General features: G+C 39.4%; 3 protein-coding genes and 1 long non-coding RNA gene across 7 annotated transcripts; 2 read left to right on the top strand and 2 right to left on the bottom strand.

The window, feature by feature from the left end:
- The first annotated feature begins 1,187 nt into the window (after positions 1 to 1,187).
- On the top strand, positions 1,188 to 7,621 carry shmt1 (serine hydroxymethyltransferase 1 (soluble)). Of its 3 annotated transcripts, none has more exons than XM_011478479.4 (12): positions 1,188 to 1,265; positions 4,487 to 4,613; positions 4,712 to 4,857; positions 4,933 to 5,048; positions 5,535 to 5,695; positions 5,859 to 5,940; positions 6,017 to 6,229; positions 6,303 to 6,416; positions 6,506 to 6,628; positions 6,696 to 6,812; positions 6,916 to 7,026; positions 7,115 to 7,621. In XM_011478479.4, exons 2-12 carry the CDS (start codon positions 4,521 to 4,523, stop codon positions 7,285 to 7,287), a joined length of 1,449 nt encoding a protein of 482 aa, XP_011476781.1. In that variant the 5' UTR covers positions 1,188 to 1,265; positions 4,487 to 4,520; the 3' UTR covers positions 7,288 to 7,621. The 3 variants fall into 3 exon arrangements, with proteins under 3 accessions (XP_011476781.1, XP_078807512.1, XP_004071826.1); XM_078951386.1 differs by having other exon boundaries at positions 1,191 to 1,233; XM_004071778.4 differs by having other exon boundaries at positions 1,197 to 1,323.
- LOC105354622 (uncharacterized) lies at positions 5,247 to 5,649 on the bottom strand. Its single transcript, XR_909196.3, has 2 exons — positions 5,512 to 5,649; positions 5,247 to 5,336 (listed from the first exon to the last, which is right to left on the bottom strand). It is a non-coding gene; the product is annotated as an uncharacterized LOC105354622 (long non-coding RNA).
- Positions 7,622 to 8,697: 1,076 nt separating the features above from the next.
- cpsf4 (cleavage and polyadenylation specific factor 4) lies at positions 8,698 to 14,514 on the top strand. Of its 2 annotated transcripts, none has more exons than XM_078951387.1 (8): positions 8,698 to 9,126; positions 9,284 to 9,334; positions 10,331 to 10,483; positions 10,571 to 10,666; positions 11,485 to 11,578; positions 11,675 to 11,747; positions 11,825 to 12,007; positions 14,126 to 14,514. In XM_078951387.1, the coding sequence occupies exons 1-8, from the start codon at positions 9,024 to 9,026 to the stop codon at positions 14,192 to 14,194; spliced, it is 822 nt and encodes a 273-aa protein (XP_078807513.1). In that variant the 5' UTR covers positions 8,698 to 9,023; the 3' UTR covers positions 14,195 to 14,514. The 2 variants fall into 2 exon arrangements, with proteins under 2 accessions (XP_078807513.1, XP_004071832.1); XM_004071784.5 differs by having other exon boundaries at positions 11,849 to 12,007.
- A 122-nt stretch (positions 14,515 to 14,636) lies between these two features.
- On the bottom strand, positions 14,637 to 17,682 carry atp5mf (ATP synthase membrane subunit f). Its single transcript, XM_004071789.5, has 4 exons — positions 17,543 to 17,682; positions 16,947 to 17,054; positions 14,846 to 14,962; positions 14,637 to 14,768 (listed from the first exon to the last, which is right to left on the bottom strand). Exons 1-4 carry the CDS (start codon positions 17,556 to 17,558, stop codon positions 14,740 to 14,742), a joined length of 270 nt encoding a protein of 89 aa, XP_004071837.1. The 5' UTR covers positions 17,559 to 17,682; the 3' UTR covers positions 14,637 to 14,739.
- Between the last annotated feature and the right edge of the window lie 31 nt (positions 17,683 to 17,713).

Genomic DNA, 17,713 nt, shown 5'->3' on the forward strand with positions numbered 1-17,713 from the left:
GAGCGTTTAGCCACCAAGCTCCTGTTTTATGGAATAAACTCTCAGCTCATGTAAGACAGTCCAACACAGTTTCTACATTCAAAGTTAGACTGAAAACATTCCTCTTTGGACAGGCTTATTGTCCGACCAGCTAGTATTCAGAGATTATTTAACTTACTATTAACATGTTTGAATTCAACTTAATAACAGTTAATATACAAAAATTAATAATTAATTAATTAATCAATTAAACTTAATAACAATTAGTTGTTGTTAGGCTGCTAGGAGTTTGAAGCTGGGGAAACTATGATGCACTGGGGTTCTGTCCTCTATTCTCATCTACTTCTACTCTCCTTCTCTCCTCTGTTCTTGATCATTTATCATTTAGTTCTCCGTGACCCTGTTTGGTACAGTGCGATTCTTGTACAGTCCCTCTTCCAGATTCCAGTTGGCTCATCCGTGCTCCCATACCGGACCAAGTCCCTGGTCCCTGGCTCGTCTCTGCTCCTCCTGCTCCTACTCTTGGGTGTGGATCCTGACTCTGGCTGGTCTCGCGCCCTCAGCTGTCCAACATCTCCATCTGGATGAAGCCCATATGATGGACTATTTAAATATGAAGTTGTAGAGTTAGAGAAGCTATTTCTTCTCCAAGAGTTCTGGTACATCGCCTGTCCGTCCTGGGGGAGGATCACTCCTTCATGTCGACACCCCTGAGGTTTCTTCTTTATTTCCGGAATCTGTTTTTTTGGAGTTTTTCCTAATCTCCCGAAGGAGGGTCTAAGGGCAGGGATGTCGAGTTTAGTTCAGTCTTTTTAGTTAGTTCAGTTTAGAATTTTCCAATTGGATTCTATGTATTCATGATCCTTTTTGATTTTATGTGTACTTTACTATTACCTGTACGAAGCCCACTGAGACGACTGTTGTTGTGATTTTGGGCTATATAAATAAGATTGAATTGAATTAAAATTTTAAGGAAAACCATGTTAATGTTTTGTCAACAAAACTTAGTTTTGCAATCTAAACTTAATTTAACAATAACTCAATGCATTTTCAAACAAAAAAAGCTACTCCTTATAAAGTAATTTTTCTTTTGTCAACTATAATTTTAAAGAACATATTTTGTTTGGTGTTTGCAAAAAAGTATCTTCATGTTTGAAAGAAAGAAAAAAAACGTAGTTTTGACTCCGACCGCACGATGGCGGTATTGCGCCTCAAAACGTCAATCTAACTCAGGAAGAAAAAAGTCGAGAGCGGGTTGGTAGAAAGTTTCGCGGACTTTGTTCACGGTTAGATAACATTTTTTTGTGTCGCGTCAGACGGCGGCGGGAGTCTAACGGGTGTTTAGTGAGTTCACTTTTACCTCAAAGCTGGTAAAATTAGTTGTCGTCCAAAAGGAAGATATTTTATCTTCATACTGATTTAGCGTCAATCCGCCTGGTATTTGGCATAAAATGGTTGCAGCTGTCAAAACTAAGCTAGTTTTTAGTTTTATTGCGATTTACTGTGATTATTTATCGTTGCAGGCTTCTCTTTAAACTTTTAGTCGCTTTTCTAGCTCAGATGTACGCGTCTGTTGAGCGGATGATGATTGCAAATGAAACGCACGAGCTCGCTGTGGCAGCTGATCGCAGTCATGTGCAGACTCCTAACTTGAGAGACTTCATAGATTTTTAAAGGAATGTGTTGTTTACATGGTTTTGACAGGACCGTCGTGGTATAAAGGGTACTCGTTGAGACCATATCTTTGCCACATTTTGTGTCAGGCAGCAGAGAATTTGAAGCTTTTGTCTGAAATGTATCAGTAGTTTGGGAGGATGGCTCGTCAGTCTATGATACGACGCTGAAGTTGGCTTCCGATTCACAGCTTCCGATTCGCGAGGGCACAAAAGAAACATTCCGCTGCAGTTTTCGCACTAAGACCACCCTAAAACCGGGTCCTGTTCAAAAGCCGCTGGACCTGGACTGCTCAAACCTGGATTAAATTATACATTAGATACTAAAGAACACATTAAACACAGTTTCAGATTTGTGAAACCTTCCTCTGATTTGTGAAAATCTCAAATAGGTTGATTTTTATCGCATTTTACGCACTGAGTCCACCTTAGACCAGGTCCTGTTCAGAAACCGCAGGATCTGAACTGCTCAAATCTGGATTAAATAATAATTTAGATAGTAAAGAACACGTTAAACCCAGTTTCTGATTTGTGAAACCTTCCTCTGATTTGTGAAAATGTGAAATAGGTTGATTTTTATCGCATTTTACGCACTGAGTCCAATTCAGACCAGGTCCTGTTCAAAAACCGCAGGACCTGGACTGCTCAAATCTGGATTAAATAATAATTTAGATAGTAAAGAACACGTTAAACCCAGTTTCTGATTTGTGAAACCTTCCTCTGATTTGTGAAAATGTGAAATAGATTGATTTTTACAGCATTTTACGCCCAGAGTCCACCTCAGACTAGGTCCTGTTCAAAAACCGCAGGACCTGGACTGCTCAAACCTGGATTAAATTATAATTAAGATAGTAAAGAACACAATAAACCCAGTTTCTGATTTGTGAAACCTTCCTCTGATTTGTGAAAATCTAAAATAGATTGATGTTTATCGCATTTTACGCACTGAGTCCACCTTAGACCAGGTCCTGTTCAAAACCGCAGGACCTGGACTGCTCAAACCTGGATTAAATAATAATTTAGATACTAAAGAACACAATAAATGCTGTTTCTGATTTGTGAAACCTTCCTCTGATTTGTGAAAATGTGAAATAAGTTGATTTTTAATCACATTTTACGCACTAAGTCCACTTCAGACCGGGTCCTGTTCAAACACCACTGTGGGAAAAAGTATCATTTCATCGAATTTTATGCAATTTAAGGATAATGGGGACAAGGGAAGGACAACTTTAAGGAAAACACCATAACAGGGACTTTAAAGTAAATCAGAAAACAAACCAAGAAATATTGAACAGAAAAACAAAACTTAAGTCAGTGGTACATGCTAACCATGACCATAACTATTTGTCCAATCTGACATCTGTTTCCCAGTTTCTTTTGTATGTTGAGATTTTGAGACTCAGTGCGTAAAATGCTATAAAAATCAACCTATTTCACATTTTCACAAATCAGAGGAAGGTTTCACGAATCAGAAACTGTGTTTATTGTGTTCTTTACTATTTTAATTATAATTTAATCCTGGTTTGAGCAGTCCAGGTCCTGAGGTTTTGGAACAGGACCCGGTCTGAAGTGGACTCAGTGCGTAAAATGGGATAAAAATCAACCTATTTGACATTTTCACAAATCAGAGGAAGGTTTCACAAATCAGAAACTGTGTTTATTGTGTTCTTTACTATTTTAATTATAATTTAATCCAGGTTTGAGCAGTCCAGGTCCAGCGGTTTTCGAACAGGACCTAGTCTAAGGTGGACTCTGGGCGTAAAATGCTGTAAAAATCAATCTATTTCACATTTTCACAAATCAGAGGAAGGTTTCACAAATCAAAAACTATATTTAATGTATTCTTTAGTATCTAATGCATAATTTAATCCAGGTTTGAGCAGTCCAGGTCCTGCGGTTTGGGAACAGGACCTGGTCTGAAGTGGACTAAGTGTGTAAAATGGGATAAAAATCAACCTATTTCACATTTTCACAAATCAGAGGAAGGTTTCACAAATCAGAAACTGGGTTTAACGTGTTCTTTACTATCTAAATTATTATTTAATCCAGATTTGAGCAGTCCAGGTCCTGCGGTTTTTGAACAGGACCTGGTCTAAGGTGGACTCAGTGCGTAAAATGGGATAAAAATCAACCTATTTCACATTTTCACAAATCAGAGGAAGGTTTCACAAATCAGAAACTGGGTTTAACGTGTTCTTTACTATCTAAATTATTATTTAATCCAGGTTTGAGCAGTCCAGATCCAGCGGTTTTCGAACAGGACCTAGTCTAAGGTGGACTCTGGGCGTAAAATGCTGTAAAAATCAATCTATTTCACATTTTCACAAATCAGAGGAAGGTTTCACAAATCAGAAACTATATTTAATGTGTTCTTTAGTATCTAAATTATTATTTAATCCAGGTTTGAGCAGTCCAGGTCCTGCGGTTTTTGAACAGGACCTGGTCTAAGGTGGACTCAGTGCGTAAAATGCGATAAACATCAATCTATTTCAGATTTTCACAAATCAGAGGAAGGTTTCACAAATCAGAAACTATATTTAATGTGTTCTTTAGTATCTAATGTATAATTTAATCCAGGTTTGAGCAGTCCAGGTCCAGCGGTTTTTGAACAGGACCCGGTTTTGGGTGATCTTAATGCGAAAAATGCAGCGGAATGTTTCTTTTGTGCCTTCGCGAATCGGAAGCTGTGAATCGGAAGCCAACTTCAGCGTCGTGTCTATGATTGTGTTTGAATTGATATCCATGTGGCTTTGACACTTAATTCCTTTTTTGATAAAGTTTTAAGTGGATTTTCTGGTTGAATGATTTGCCTCAACTTCTGTTTATTATTTTAGATTTTATCTGCTTCCAACCAGTAAAGAGACAAACATGGCTTTGACGAATGGCCACAGCATTAATAAAGAAATCTGGGACTCTCACAACAAGATGATGTTGGAGCCTCTGGCTGTCAACGACTCTGAGGTTTGTGTCTCTCCTCACCAACGTGCAGCACTGTGAACATTTCTTTAGGTTTTTCAGGTCGGGCTTGTTGTGATGGCAGTGTTTCTGTTTATATTCAGGTGTTTTCTATCATAAAGAAAGAAAAGAAGAGGCAGACGTACGGCTTGGAGCTGATCGCATCTGAGAACTTTGCCAGCAGGGCTGTTCTTGAAGCTCTGGGTTCTTGCATGAACAACAAGTACTCTGAAGGTTATCCTGGCCAAAGGTCAGGATTGAGTCATTACTAGAACACTGAAGTTTACCTTAGTTTACCTATAATTCTGGATGTGTGTTTATTTAGGTATTATGGTGGCACAGAGCATATTGATGAGCTGGAGAGGCTTTGTCAGAAGAGAGCACTGGAGGCCTTTAGTCTGGACCCAGAGAAATGGGGAGTGAACGTGCAGCCATACTCAGGTATCAAACTCTTGCAGTGACTGATTTTAAGCGACGTGATTGAAAACCTCTGAACACTGCTGACCACCTTAGTGGCCCCTCCAGTTGAAATTCGCCTCTTTTGATGAATAATTTGAAAAATAAAGTTAAATTATATAGCAAAAATGTAATAAACAAGTTGTTTCATTGGCAGGAAACCAAAAAGTAATGACTCAAATATTTATGCTTTTTCACCAATTTATTGTGCAGACTCAACCAGAAACCACAATTCCCATCTCCACCTGTAGGGGGCAGTGTCTTGAGTTGCTCCTAAAGGGATTGAAAATTCTTGCTGGTATCATTTACCAAACGTCTAGTGTATTTGAAAATAAACGATATCTTCTAAACATTTTGACAGATTCTGATTTTCTCTTTGGGCTCTTTATGGCTCCTCCATGTAAACCTTCTGGAGGCAGCTCTTCTGTAAAATATGGATTTCATTTACCGGTACTGTGTTTCTTCTGGAAGGTTCTCCAGCCAACTTTGCTGTGTACACGGCTGTTGTGGAACCTCATGGCAGGATCATGGGGCTGGACCTTCCTGACGGAGGTCACCTGACACACGGCTTCATGACCGATAAGAAGAAGATCTCTGCGACGTCCATCTTCTTTGAGTCCATGCCGTATAAGGTACAAAATGAGTATGCATATATGTTGTTAGCTCGAATTCTGGATGTTTCTCAAAGACACAAGTGTATGAATAAAAAGTGACAACTAACAGAAGCACCTTCAGAGTGAACCATCTAAACTACACGGACGTTACCACACAGCTGATGTTTTTTTCCCTTTCAAGGTGAATCAAGAAACCGGCTACATCGACTATGACAGACTTCAAGACAACGCACGACTGTTTCACCCTAAGCTCATTATTGCAGGTTATTAAACGCACACACATGCACAGGCTGCAAGTTTGCTTTAAAATGTTCCTAAACTGTCTCCATCTGCCCGTAGGAACCAGCTGCTATTCCCGCAACCTCGACTACGCCCGCTTAAAGCAGATTGCTAATGAGAACGGCGCCTACCTGATGGGAGATATGGCTCACATCAGTGGCTTAGTAGCTGCTGGGGTTGTGCCGTCACCCTTCGAGCATTGTGACATTGTTTCCACGACGACCCACAAGACGCTGCGCGGCTGCCGTGCTGGAGTCATTTTCTACAGAAAAGGTAAAAAAAAAATAACATTTCAAAAGAAAAACTTTCATAGGATTTTTTTGGTAACAAATGGACTTTTAACCAGGAGTAAGGAGTGTTGATGCCAAAGGAAAAGAGACTCTGTACAACTTGGAGTCGTTGATAAACCAGGCGGTGTTCCCGGGGCTGCAGGGTGGACCGCACAACCACGCTATTGCAGGTGTCCTGTCGTTCATTTCTTCTCTGTTTTTCATCCTAAAAGCTCTTGAGCCATGTCAGCATCTGCTTCCCCCGTTCTCTGGTTTACAGGCGTTGCTGTGGCTCTCAAACAGGCCATGACTCCCGAGTTCAAGGTCTACCAGCAGCAGGTTCTTGCTAACTGTAAAGCTCTGTCCAATGCCCTCGTGGGCCACGGCTACAAGATTGTTACTGGTAAGATCTGTAATTATATGGATTTTCTTCCATGGGATGTTTTCTGATGTTCTGTGTTTCTATAAAGGCGGTTCTGACAACCATCTAATCCTCCTGGACCTGCGCAACAAAGGTACTGATGGTGGACGAGCTGAGAAGGTGCTGGAGGCCTGTGCTATTGCCTGCAATAAGAACACCTGTCCAGGTATTCAGACATAAGCTGGGGTGCAAATGAGTTGATCAGTTTGTAAGCTTAAGAGGGAAGGAACCTTTCAAATATCTTTTTTTTTTTTGTTGTATTTTTGCAGGAGACAAGAGCGCTCTCCGTCCCAGTGGACTCAGGTTTGGCTCTCCAGCTCTGACCTCCAGGGGCTTGGTGGAGGAAGACTTCAAGAAGGTGGCTTTGTTCATCCACAAAGGTGCACCATCCATCTAAAAATGCTCCTAAAAACATAAAGTGATGTTTCTCAGGCAAAACGTGACTTTCGCCAATGTTTTTTCCTGTAGCTGTTGAATTGACCCTGGATGTGCAGAGGAGCCAGGATCCCAAAGCCACTCTGAAGGAGTTTGTCCAGGCTCTGGCTCAGGGAGAGAAGTTTCAGGAGCGAGTAGCTGCGCTGAGAGCCGAGGTGGAGGCTTTTGCCGGTCAGTTCCCCATGCCCGGCCTGCCGGAACTGTGAGGCCAGACGAGAGTTGGACTAACGTTTATTGTTTAAACACACCAGTCAATGGGTGTATTCTGACCTTAAAGCATTCCTCACTTGATAATTCAATAGAATTGTTTTTATTAAAGACACATTTAAGCTCAGTCCTGCAAATGTCATTGTGTCATGATTTAGTAATGTTACAGAGTCCTGATGTTTTACTTGGGATTCACATCTTTTAGATGTTACGATCAAAACTGACTGGAAATTCATGACTGGAATTTCGATTTTTAGTAAATTAAGTCCAAAAACATTCCATGAGTATGTGTAACTCATTCACTGTAATAAAAAGATTTCATGAAACCGCCAATGAATACTGTTTTTTCTTTGTCCTTTTAAAGACTAATACAATAAAATCTTCTTATTTTTATTGATATCTAAAGTTTTAGGTTATTTTGCCATATTCCTGATAACATCATTACTTCTGCTTTCTTTTGGTTTATTTTATAGCCTGAAACGTCTATATTCCTGTCAACATGACGTAAGTCTTGAAGCAACGGGCTTTTAACAAATAGCAAAATATCATTGGCATAAAGGGATCATTTATAAATAAACTCCTGTATGAATTTCTTGATGTATCATCTCTCTTAGAGGTTTGATACAAAAAAGGGTAGAGGGTAAGGTCTGACTCCCCTTTATTTTATTTTCTATTATTTAAAAAACTGTAATGTCCAATCATTTTTACTTTGATTTAGAGTTCTTGTACAGGCATCTAAACCAACAATTACATGTTTTTCCAAATTCGAACTAATAATCGAACTTGCAAAATGTCCAATCTATTTTGTCAAAAGCCTTTTCAGCATCTATGTATTGAAGTATTAAAGTATTGAATACTGTTTTTTTTTTCTTTTTCCACTGTAGAAAAACACAATAAAAGCTTAGAAAGCTTATTCTTGCTTAAACATGTCATATCATCATGCTTCCAATGATTATAAAATGCTGAACAATTACTCATTTCTGAAGCGTCGTGTTTCACCCTAAAACCAGCAGATCACAACGTTGTATTAGAGTCTCTTATGCAGTCAATGGATCAAATCATTTGGTTGATCATACCAGACTTTGAATGAGTGATTTTTTGTTTAGGAGAGGGGTTTGCAGTGATGAAGCATCAAAAGCATTTTGTATTCATGATCTGGTGTGTGACATGCTAATCTCTGAATTGAACTTTAACCTGTTTTTTGTTTATTTTTATAAATAATTGGACATGGAAATGCATACACGAGGTGCAAGTTAAGAAAAATGATCAGATGCACATACGTGTCCAATATGTCTAAACAATAAAATAGTAAAATAAATGAAATTTTCATTCGTTTTTGGTCATTTGCCAGAGGCAAAGTGTCAGAAATGAACAGGTTTGGTTAACTCAACGGTGACATCACTCGACTTGCTCGACAATCGTTTAGATCCGTCTGAATTCGTCAGGTCAGAGGTCAATGTGCGCGCGTCCTCAAACAGAACCTCTGTCGATTCGGAGACAAAAATATTAAGTCATGTTCACCTGTTTGTTTGGAAATAGTTGATATAAGGACTTCGGTGATCCTTACCTTATCTCATTGTTATCCTCTGCTCTTGTTGTTTCGCCTGGCTCGCCCCGTTAGCCACTTTAGCTGGCTAATGAGGGAATCGCCGGCTAACAGTTTCGACATTAAGCTATCTTAGCTTAAGTTAACCGAACAAGTCTTTGCTTTGAAAGCTACCAACTCAAGGCAAACATGCAGGAGCTACTAGCAAACGTGGATCACATCAAGTTCGACCTGGAGATCGCTGTGGAGCAGCAGCTGGGAGCGCAGCCTTTGCCGTTTCCCGGCATGGACAGTAAGTGCATGGATGCTAGCTTATGCTAATGCTAGCATCTTTTTTTGTTGAGAATAACCATAGTTTTTCTCAGGTTCGCCCTCTTTGGTTTCTGTTATTTTTAATAGAAACAACACGTTATAATTGTCAGTTCAGTTATAATGTTGTCTTTTTGCAGAGTCCGGCTCAGCTGTGTGCGAGTTCTTCATGAAGGGAACGTGTATGAAAGGTAAAGCATCTACAGTCAGAAGCATCTGTTGCGCTGCTATTATTATCTGCATTTAACAGTTTTAAATGTTCAGAAACGTTTTATTTGGAAGGAAACTGCAATGTTTACATGTTGTTGGTATCGTTTGTCATTTTAGTACGTTGTAGGCGGGAACCAGTTTACTATAACTTTTTTATTACAGAAATAATAAACCGCTGAAAAAAAGTTCTTTGATAAACTAAAGAGGTGGATACAACTATTTTTAAATATTTTTCTTTCATTTAAAATGGTTAATGGTGATTATTATTATTTCTTTCTGGATATGTTTGGTAAACTAAGTAAATTTAAACTTTTTTGTTTTCTTTGCAAAAGTTTGCTTTGAAATAATTATTCTTTAAAACCTTATTTGCATTCTATTGACAAACGCTAACTTGTAAAAAATGTTTAAAATAATTTTTAAACTTTATGAAATAACTCTTTAATAACCTTATTTCCTTTTTCTTAAATAATGAGCCAGAGCTTTAGTTACAAACTACTGCTGTTTGTAAAATCCTGATTTCATTTTTTTTTAATAGATGACTTACACTGATTAAGATTTTTACAGAATTTAGTTGGGACATTTGCCCGTTCGTGGCTTTCACTGTCGTGATGTTCAGTTTACCTTTTACAGCTCTATATTTCATTAACTTCTTGTGTTTTATTGTGATTTTCTGTATGTACTCAGTGTCACACTAAGGCAGACATGAGCAAAATACGGCTAAAAGGTCTGGATGTAATCATTTATGTAATCATTATTGTCTGGCCTTCTTACTTTTTATTTTGTCCTGTTTATGTGCACCCTAAAACCTGTTTTACATTTCTGGGGTTACAAAGAAGGCAGTTCTGCAGAGACTTTATTTTTAATCGTATGTCTATATTTGTGTGAGGTTTTGGTGGGTCACGCTTTCATATAAAAGTGAGGAAAACGATCCCTGCATGTGTCGTATGAATCCACAAAGCTGTGTCTGTGTCTCTCAGGTGGAATGTGTCCGTTCCGTCACATCAGCGGGGAGAAGACGGTGGTGTGTAAGCACTGGCTCAGAGGGCTCTGTAAGAAGGGAGACCAGTGCGAGTTTCTGCACGAATACGACATGACCAAGATGCCTGAATGCTATTTCTACTCAAAGTTTGGTGGGTTCACTTGACTTCCTCGTTTAAAACGCTTTCCATTGCTTAGCACGCAGGTCTGATAGATTCAAACTGTGTGTTGGCTCTCAGGTGAGTGCAGCAACAAGGAATGTCCCTTCCTGCACATCGATCCAGAGTCTAAGATCAAAGACTGTCCTTGGTACGACAGAGGCTTCTGCAAACACGGTAAGGTCCAGCCCAGTGTCAGGTTTTCGTGCTCTGGATTCGTTGTAACCCACATTTTTACCGTTTTTATTTTTTATTTGATTCGGAAAGAGGCTTTATTTTGAAAAATTTCTGAATTCTCCCCACCACATCTGACTCATTCTTGACACATAACAAATTGCTCAGTGACGTGCTGACAAAAACGCAAATGTTCCTGGAAAGTTTTTTTTGTTCATAGAGCATATTAAGTGAGGAAACAGAAGAAGAGCCTTTATCTTCAAAATACAAGAAATCTGCATTTGAACAGACAAAAACCAGGAGTCTTTACTGCAAATGTGGATTCATTGTGACAGTTGTTCCCACACGCCATAACAATGGGGCATCATATTCAGCAACCTGCTGTGTAATGTTACGAGGATGTTTGCAAATAACGTTGCTGAAATGGTTTATTAGTATGTTTAGAAAATACAATTTTTAGACACAATTATTTTTCATATTTATCTGTCCTTAAAAGTCAGACGAGGCTGAAGTTGGAATTCGATTTTTGTAGCTTCCACTTTGACAGTTATGGATTAACGGGCCTGTATCCTGCTTTTCTTAAGCCTTTCAGGGTGAACTATATCCATAGAAATACAAATATTTTACAGACGATGAAGATAAACTTGACCCTCAAAAGTTAAAGGGAAACTGAAGGCAAAGATAAAAAAAAGTTGGTCGTCCCTTTCAGTCTCATACAGACTGCTGTGTGAAAATATTGACTGTTCAATCAGACCGGGGCCTGAAAAAAGTTGGGAACCACTGATATAAGTAATCTTCATTTTGTTCTCCTTCCCCACTAGGTCCTGACTGCAGACACAGACACACCAGAAGAGTGATCTGTGTGAATTATCTGGTGGGCTTCTGTCCAGAAGGCAAATCCTGTAAATTTATGCAGTAAGTAAACATTTCTGCTTTCAATAATGGTGTAATTGGTTTGGGTAAAGTTCTGAATGTGAGCGACATCATGTGATGATAAATGTTCCTCTGCAGCCCGCGGTTTGAGTTGCCTATGGGAACATCTGAACAGCCCCCTCTACCACAGCAAATACAAAACCAGGGAAAGGTGCGAAAATGGATCCAAGATTCAGTACCTGCAAGTGCTTCAAGTATTTCTGGGCTTCAATGGGATTTTTTTTACAGCTCTCTGTTCATTCTCTGCCACAGACTGCAGCTTCCAGCGGACGCTCGTCTCTTTCTCTCATCCAGCTGACCAACTCAAGTCCAGGCCAACGCCAGCAGAACAACACAAACATCATTTCTCATCAAAACAACATGAATGCCAACAGAGGACCCCGACCTCTCGACCAGGTCACCTGTTACAAGGTGAGTCGCCTGAGGCTCTGCTCTTGTTCTGTCATTGTTCTGCAGTGAGGAACATTAGCAGTTTAACATAAATCAGGGCTGTAATGTCTGTGTTTATCTTACAGACAAAAAATAGAATTCAGGACTCTCTGTGGGTTCAATCTGTTCGGTTTTATTCTTCAGTTTCTCTCCGACATACAGTCCCAGTGCATCACCAACTCTTCTTTGGAGTCTCTCTCCACATCAGTACCCTGATGCTCCACCTACCAGTGCCCTCTTCTGGTCATTTCTAACATTACAAGCTGTTAGCAACGTTTGACAGGGGTGCTCATGACGTCGAATGCGATCGACCGGTCGATCTTCAAAGACATGAGGTTAGATAGCAGGCCAGCAAAGACAAATACCGAAAAATAAAAAAGTGAATTAAAAAAATCCATCAGCAAATCAAAATCCTCACGAGAAGTACGGCACTTGATTGACATGGAGAACGGCCAATCAAATATCCTCAGACACATACGTCACTGCACGTGTGTGTTTAAATACACTGCGCGCAAATTCTGTCATCAGATAGTCACTACTTTCCCCGCGCAAAGTGTGAGCAACCCTGGTTTATGACAGGAAATGTTCTCCTGGACATTTGTGCCATCACCAACTATAATGCAAACTCTAGTATACAAAAACATTTCCAATATATCAGAAATTTTATTTAATTCATAAATGGCAGGTGGACGGCAGCTTTTTGAAAACCCATTTTGGCATTAACTCAAAAAGTGCTTTCATAACAATACTGCGCAAGGAAAATAAGTCGAAATAGTGTTGTAACTTTTGGGGTCACAGTAACAGAGCTGGGTTAATGAAGCCTTTCCTTACGCCCCCATAGGGAAAACAAAGCTCATTGGAATTGTTTTTTCAAATCCAAAAAACATGTATTTTCAGCTATAAAATCTGCTGTCACAGATGTTAAATTAAAGTAATTTTGGAGCAGATTTTTCGATAAATGAAAACGGTTTCCTTTTAACTGATTATTTAAACTAAACAAAGGTGCAACTTTCTGAATAAAAATTACATTGATTTTTTTTTGTTTTTTTTAAGCTACAATAGAAATTGCCAAAAAAAAATTGGTAATGGATTTGATTAACTGACAATGCATATTAAAAATAAAATTCATTTTTTTTTAAGTAAAGCCCTAATGCACAATTTATGAAACTTGAGGTTCACAGCTCCTCCCAGAATGTAAAAGATCAAGTAATAGTTGAGGCCATATCATGCTGGTTTAAAGACCCACATCGATGAAAACAATGTTTTTGGTGTTTTAAAAAATGATTATGGAAGACAAAATTGCATTTCTGAGGTTTTTTTCAGGATGGAGAACAGTTTTCTGAGAAAATACAATGGGCGGGCCACAAGCTCCATTCTGATGCATCCACTGTCAGACAAATGGATTCATGAACATCTTTTTGTCTGAGCTGGCATCTGGCTCAAAACTGTACAGCTGGATAGCTCCAATATTGCTCGCCATTTTTGTTGCAGCACTAATGTTATGTTGGGGTGTGAGGGGCTGTAAGCTTGCAGGAGAGAGTGTAAATAGATGGGTGACAGGAAGTGGGGGTGGGCTCACTCTGCAGCAGTGGTCCCACCCCCAACTCAGAGGAGAAATTCTAATGAACTTCTGCTGCACTGCAGAAATTATGTCTCGGAAAACAGTTTTGTTTTTGTCTAAAAATGGCATAATCATAATGAAAAGACCACTGGGAATGCTTTTATTATAGATCAAAAGATGATCAGTGTGATGATCAAGTGTTTAACACTTGTGCTATCTTAGATGACCCCACACTTACATTAACGTGTTCTCCCTACCATGACAAAGATGGATAAAGGTGAAGATTTTAATGTAATCCATGGACACCAGTGAAGATCACAATAAAATGAAGAAAAAGGGTTCAGAGCACTGTCTAGTGGGTCTAGATGACCCAACTCCCAATGTCTAAGTGCCTAGGATAGCACAAGGGATAAAACCTGAACTTTCAAGTTTAAATTTGCATTTTGTGCTACATTGTCTTTATGAATCATGTATTTCCTTCTCTGATCTTTAATGGTTAAACATTCTGAAATAACTACAAACTGTTATCCTGTCTGCAGTGCGGTGAGAAGGGCCACTACGCCAACAAATGTACCAAAGGCCACCTTGCCTTCCTGAGTGGACAGTAATTTGGGCTGCAGTGTGCTGCCTCAGGAGATGGAAGGACGCCCTCGTCCTCACGGTGAACAGACTTCAAACTTTCTCCTGTGGGAATTCACACAGACGAAACCTGATTTTTGCAGGATGTGGACGATAGAAAAGGTTTCAGTTCGAAGTCTGGACTCAAAGATGTGCGCTTTAAAACGATAGTTCCAGTTCCCAGCCTCTTTAAAGGTGCCATTGCGATTTTTTTTCTGGTAGGATTCTCGTCAGTGCTTCACTGAAGTGCTACTGTCTGTAATTTCCTAATAAATCTGAGTGATGACCCATAGTGGGGATGTCAACACAATCAGTGTGTGTGATTGAACACTTGAAACTTGTCTTTTCAGCCATTGTCACACACAGACTGGAAGACGTTCCTGTCAGAACCACTGATATTCAGATCTATTACTAAACAAACTCACTGGAACATGAAACTGGTATTGTCTTTAATTGGTCACATTAATACAACAGAGCTGAGCATAGAAGCAGGAGGTGCCAGGATGTGACGGTTCACCCCGATGGCTGCTGGGACTCAGTGGTACTTCCTCCAGCGATCGTGTTCTACCAAAAAACAAGATGTTCAGCAAATCTGGCAAACCAAACCAGGAAAAACGTAGTTCAGATGGTAAGAATCTCACTTATGTGGTCGTATTCCCACAAGTAGCTGATGGCCACGTATCCGACCAGCAGCATGGCCACGCCGCCAATGCCGCCCTTCTTCACATTGATGTACTTGTTGTAGTATCTGTCGTGGCCTGAAAGCAAAAGGAAAAACTGCTTTAAGGATTAAGAGTCTAGAGCTAAGTGTCTCTGATTTGATGATTTAAAGTTGTAGGGGTTATTTTTTTTTTCAAAGATCAAAATACAACAAAAGTGGGTTTGAAGTTTTTTTTATCGTGACAAACTTCCAACCTTTACTTTTAGACCACTTATAGTTTTTTCTTTTCTAATCTAAAGCTATTGGGGAAAAAGATCTGGTCTAGAGTTCTGTAATTTAACATCAAAAAACCGTAGGAACACTTTAGAGAGCAATCCAAACAATATTGACCAGAAACTTCTAATAGCAGAACCCATATGTAGACAAAGCCTACGGTGATCCACAGTTTACAACAAAAGCAAAAAAAGACATTTTAGTTTCCTTGAACCTGTTTAGTGAATTTGATCACTTTGACTGCAAAGCAGCAGAAGAGAGAAGAGAATCTGAAAAAGGAGATGAGACACGAAGAAATGGAACTATTTAGATTTTGTGTTCTGTAGCCATTACCATGACAACGCGGGACACCGCGTTTCAAAGAGTCCACAGGAAAGAGGAGCGCTTGCTGGTTTCGACTGCGCGCTAACATACAAGCAAAGCATTGTGGGATTTGTAGTATTAGTGGTACAGTATATGATATACATTTGTTATGATCTCACAGGCCAACTATAATTACACCCCGGGTGGGCCGGGCCTGAGTTTGACACATGGGCCTTACATAAGGAACGATGCTCGACGAGGTATGCATTATCAGAAAACAATGGACGATGCAGAAGCCTGACCATCCAAAGCGAAGTGAGATTGCTACTGTGAAATAAAGCATCAGTTCAGAGGGAAAGTTACTGCATGTTTTTGTCCAGATGATGAAGCTAAAGTTTGTTTCAAAGAAACAAAGTCTAAATTGTTCAATTCCCCCTCATGTCTCTTCCTCAGATTATTTTCTCTCTCTTCTGCTGCATCCCAGTCTTTAAAATGACCAAAAACCAAACAGGTTAAAGTAAACTATAAAATCACTTGTCTTTTCTACTGTTTTTCTGTTGGAATAAACTGAGGAATAAGTTCCAACAACCTATGTTTTTTTAAATGCGTTTTAAACATGTTAATAATTGAAACACCAACAGGCTTTTTGCGAAGGGGCAGTGCTATAGAACATTTGGGCCACATGACCAACATCTTTTCAAGGTGTCTGTTATTTCTGTGGTACATCACTTTTTAATCCACACCCTGCATCCACTCAGAATATTGTGCCAATTTGTAATTAATGGCGATTAATGTCATAATTTGGCAGCCCTACTTTTAACACTTCACAGCAACTTTTCATTTTTTCATCTGCTGATGCAAATACCAGGATTTGATAGGAGTTAAAACTCCAGATTAGGAAGCAGATTTTTATGTTCTACAGTCATGACTATTGGATAAAAAAATACAGGTTTGCACCTAAACCTTTGAAGAAAAATGGTCCCATCTTTAAAAGAAAAGGAGAGAATTAACACCATTCGGGATAGCTTTTTATTGGATCAATTGGTTTCCACTTTAAATGTGCCTCATCTATTTAGCAAATTTAAACAACCATCCTATTTGAAAGCTTAAACTTTTTTTATTTTTAAACAATTGTATCTTCCATTTGGTTCAGTTGGAATCACTAATTACTTTTTAATAATAAAGAAATGTTTTTAAATGACATTTGAGTGAATTATTACATCTTTAAATAGTAAATTAAATGGATTTAGTATTTGCCATTTTTCCATGTTGGTGTTTTGTAAAGCTAATGATCAATCAATAGGTAAACAAGTTTAAGTAAAGGCAAACAATGACCAGAAAAAAGAAAAAAGAAAAGAGCCTAAATGTCAGATTCTATCTGCGTTACAATTAGCTAAATTTGCCATGAAACTAATAAGACGTAAGGCTTGGTTTTGAGCGTAAAGTGTGTCTGTATCCAGAACTTTTCCGGGTCCCTGGACAGAGATAAGGCTGCAGTCAGTCACCTCGGCGGATGGCCTGCAGGATGCCGTTAGGGGTGAAGTCTCGCCCTCCCAGCCAGCTTCCCAGCTCTCCCAGTTTCACATCCATCAGGCGCTTCTCCACCACGGGAACTAAGGATGTAGAAACAGAACGTTTAAGCTCCAGGAAGAGTTTGAGCACCACCTGAGGAAAATCATGGAACCAAATCGCCAACATGCACTCATGAAACCGCTCTGCATGTATTGACATACATAGCTGTAAGTTAAGGGTTTAAGGCTAAGCGGCCAACCCAAAAAGAATACAACTGTTTAGCAAACTAAACATGTGAAACAACGACATTGAAAATGTTTTATTCAACCAGATTGTCTAAATATTGATTGATAAGCGCCGGATACGGATAACTTAATCGGTAGTTCTATCGGTGTCAGTGAGTCGAAGACCTTGAAATGAACCGGACGGTTAGCATGGCCTGCGTTCACCAATAAAACTCAAATGCGCTTCTCTTTCCGTCTTTAGAATAGCTCGTAGTCGCACTCAACTTTCACATAATCCATCTAAAATTCGTAATGAATGCAAACTAAAGAAACTCTCTCGATTTTAAAGGCAGAGGACATATTACCTGGTCTGTCCGCCATCGTGACCGGAGATCTGTTGCTAAGAATGATGGGAAAAATTGAAGAGGTGCATTATGGGTTCCCATAATGAGTTTTTTAAATTCGGCCACTAGATGGCGCCAGATGGCACATCCTCGTGTTTCCGCCAATCAGCTGTCATTCACTGTAAAGAACAG

Source organism: Oryzias latipes, chromosome 8 (assembly GCF_053564925.1).
Source record: "Oryzias latipes strain Hd-rR chromosome 8, Olatipes_Hd-rR_3.1".
In the NCBI taxonomy this organism is placed as follows: Eukaryota; Metazoa; Chordata; class Actinopteri; order Beloniformes; family Adrianichthyidae; genus Oryzias; species Oryzias latipes.

Coding starts and splice junctions, on each gene's coding strand:
- atp5mf (XM_004071789.5), bottom strand. Junction 14,963..16,946: donor CCTGCAGGCCATCCGCCGAG/GTGACTGACTGC, acceptor TTTTGCTTTCAG/GCCACGACAGATACTACAAC. Junction 14,769..14,845: donor GTGGGAATACGACCACATAA/GTGAGATTCTTA, acceptor GTTTTTTGGTAG/AACACGATCGCTGGAGGAAG.
- cpsf4 (XM_078951387.1), top strand. CDS start 9,024: ATGCAGGAGCTACTAGCAAACGTGGATCACATCAAGTTCGACCTGGAG. Junction 9,127..9,283: donor GCCGTTTCCCGGCATGGACA/GTAAGTGCATGG, acceptor GTCTTTTTGCAG/AGTCCGGCTCAGCTGTGTGC. Junction 10,484..10,570: donor CTATTTCTACTCAAAGTTTG/GTGGGTTCACTT, acceptor GTTGGCTCTCAG/GTGAGTGCAGCAACAAGGAA.
- shmt1 (XM_011478479.4), top strand. CDS start 4,521: ATGGCTTTGACGAATGGCCACAGCATTAATAAAGAAATCTGGGACTCT. Junction 5,941..6,016: donor CCCTAAGCTCATTATTGCAG/GTTATTAAACGC, acceptor ATCTGCCCGTAG/GAACCAGCTGCTATTCCCGC. Junction 6,813..6,915: donor CAATAAGAACACCTGTCCAG/GTATTCAGACAT, acceptor GTATTTTTGCAG/GAGACAAGAGCGCTCTCCGT.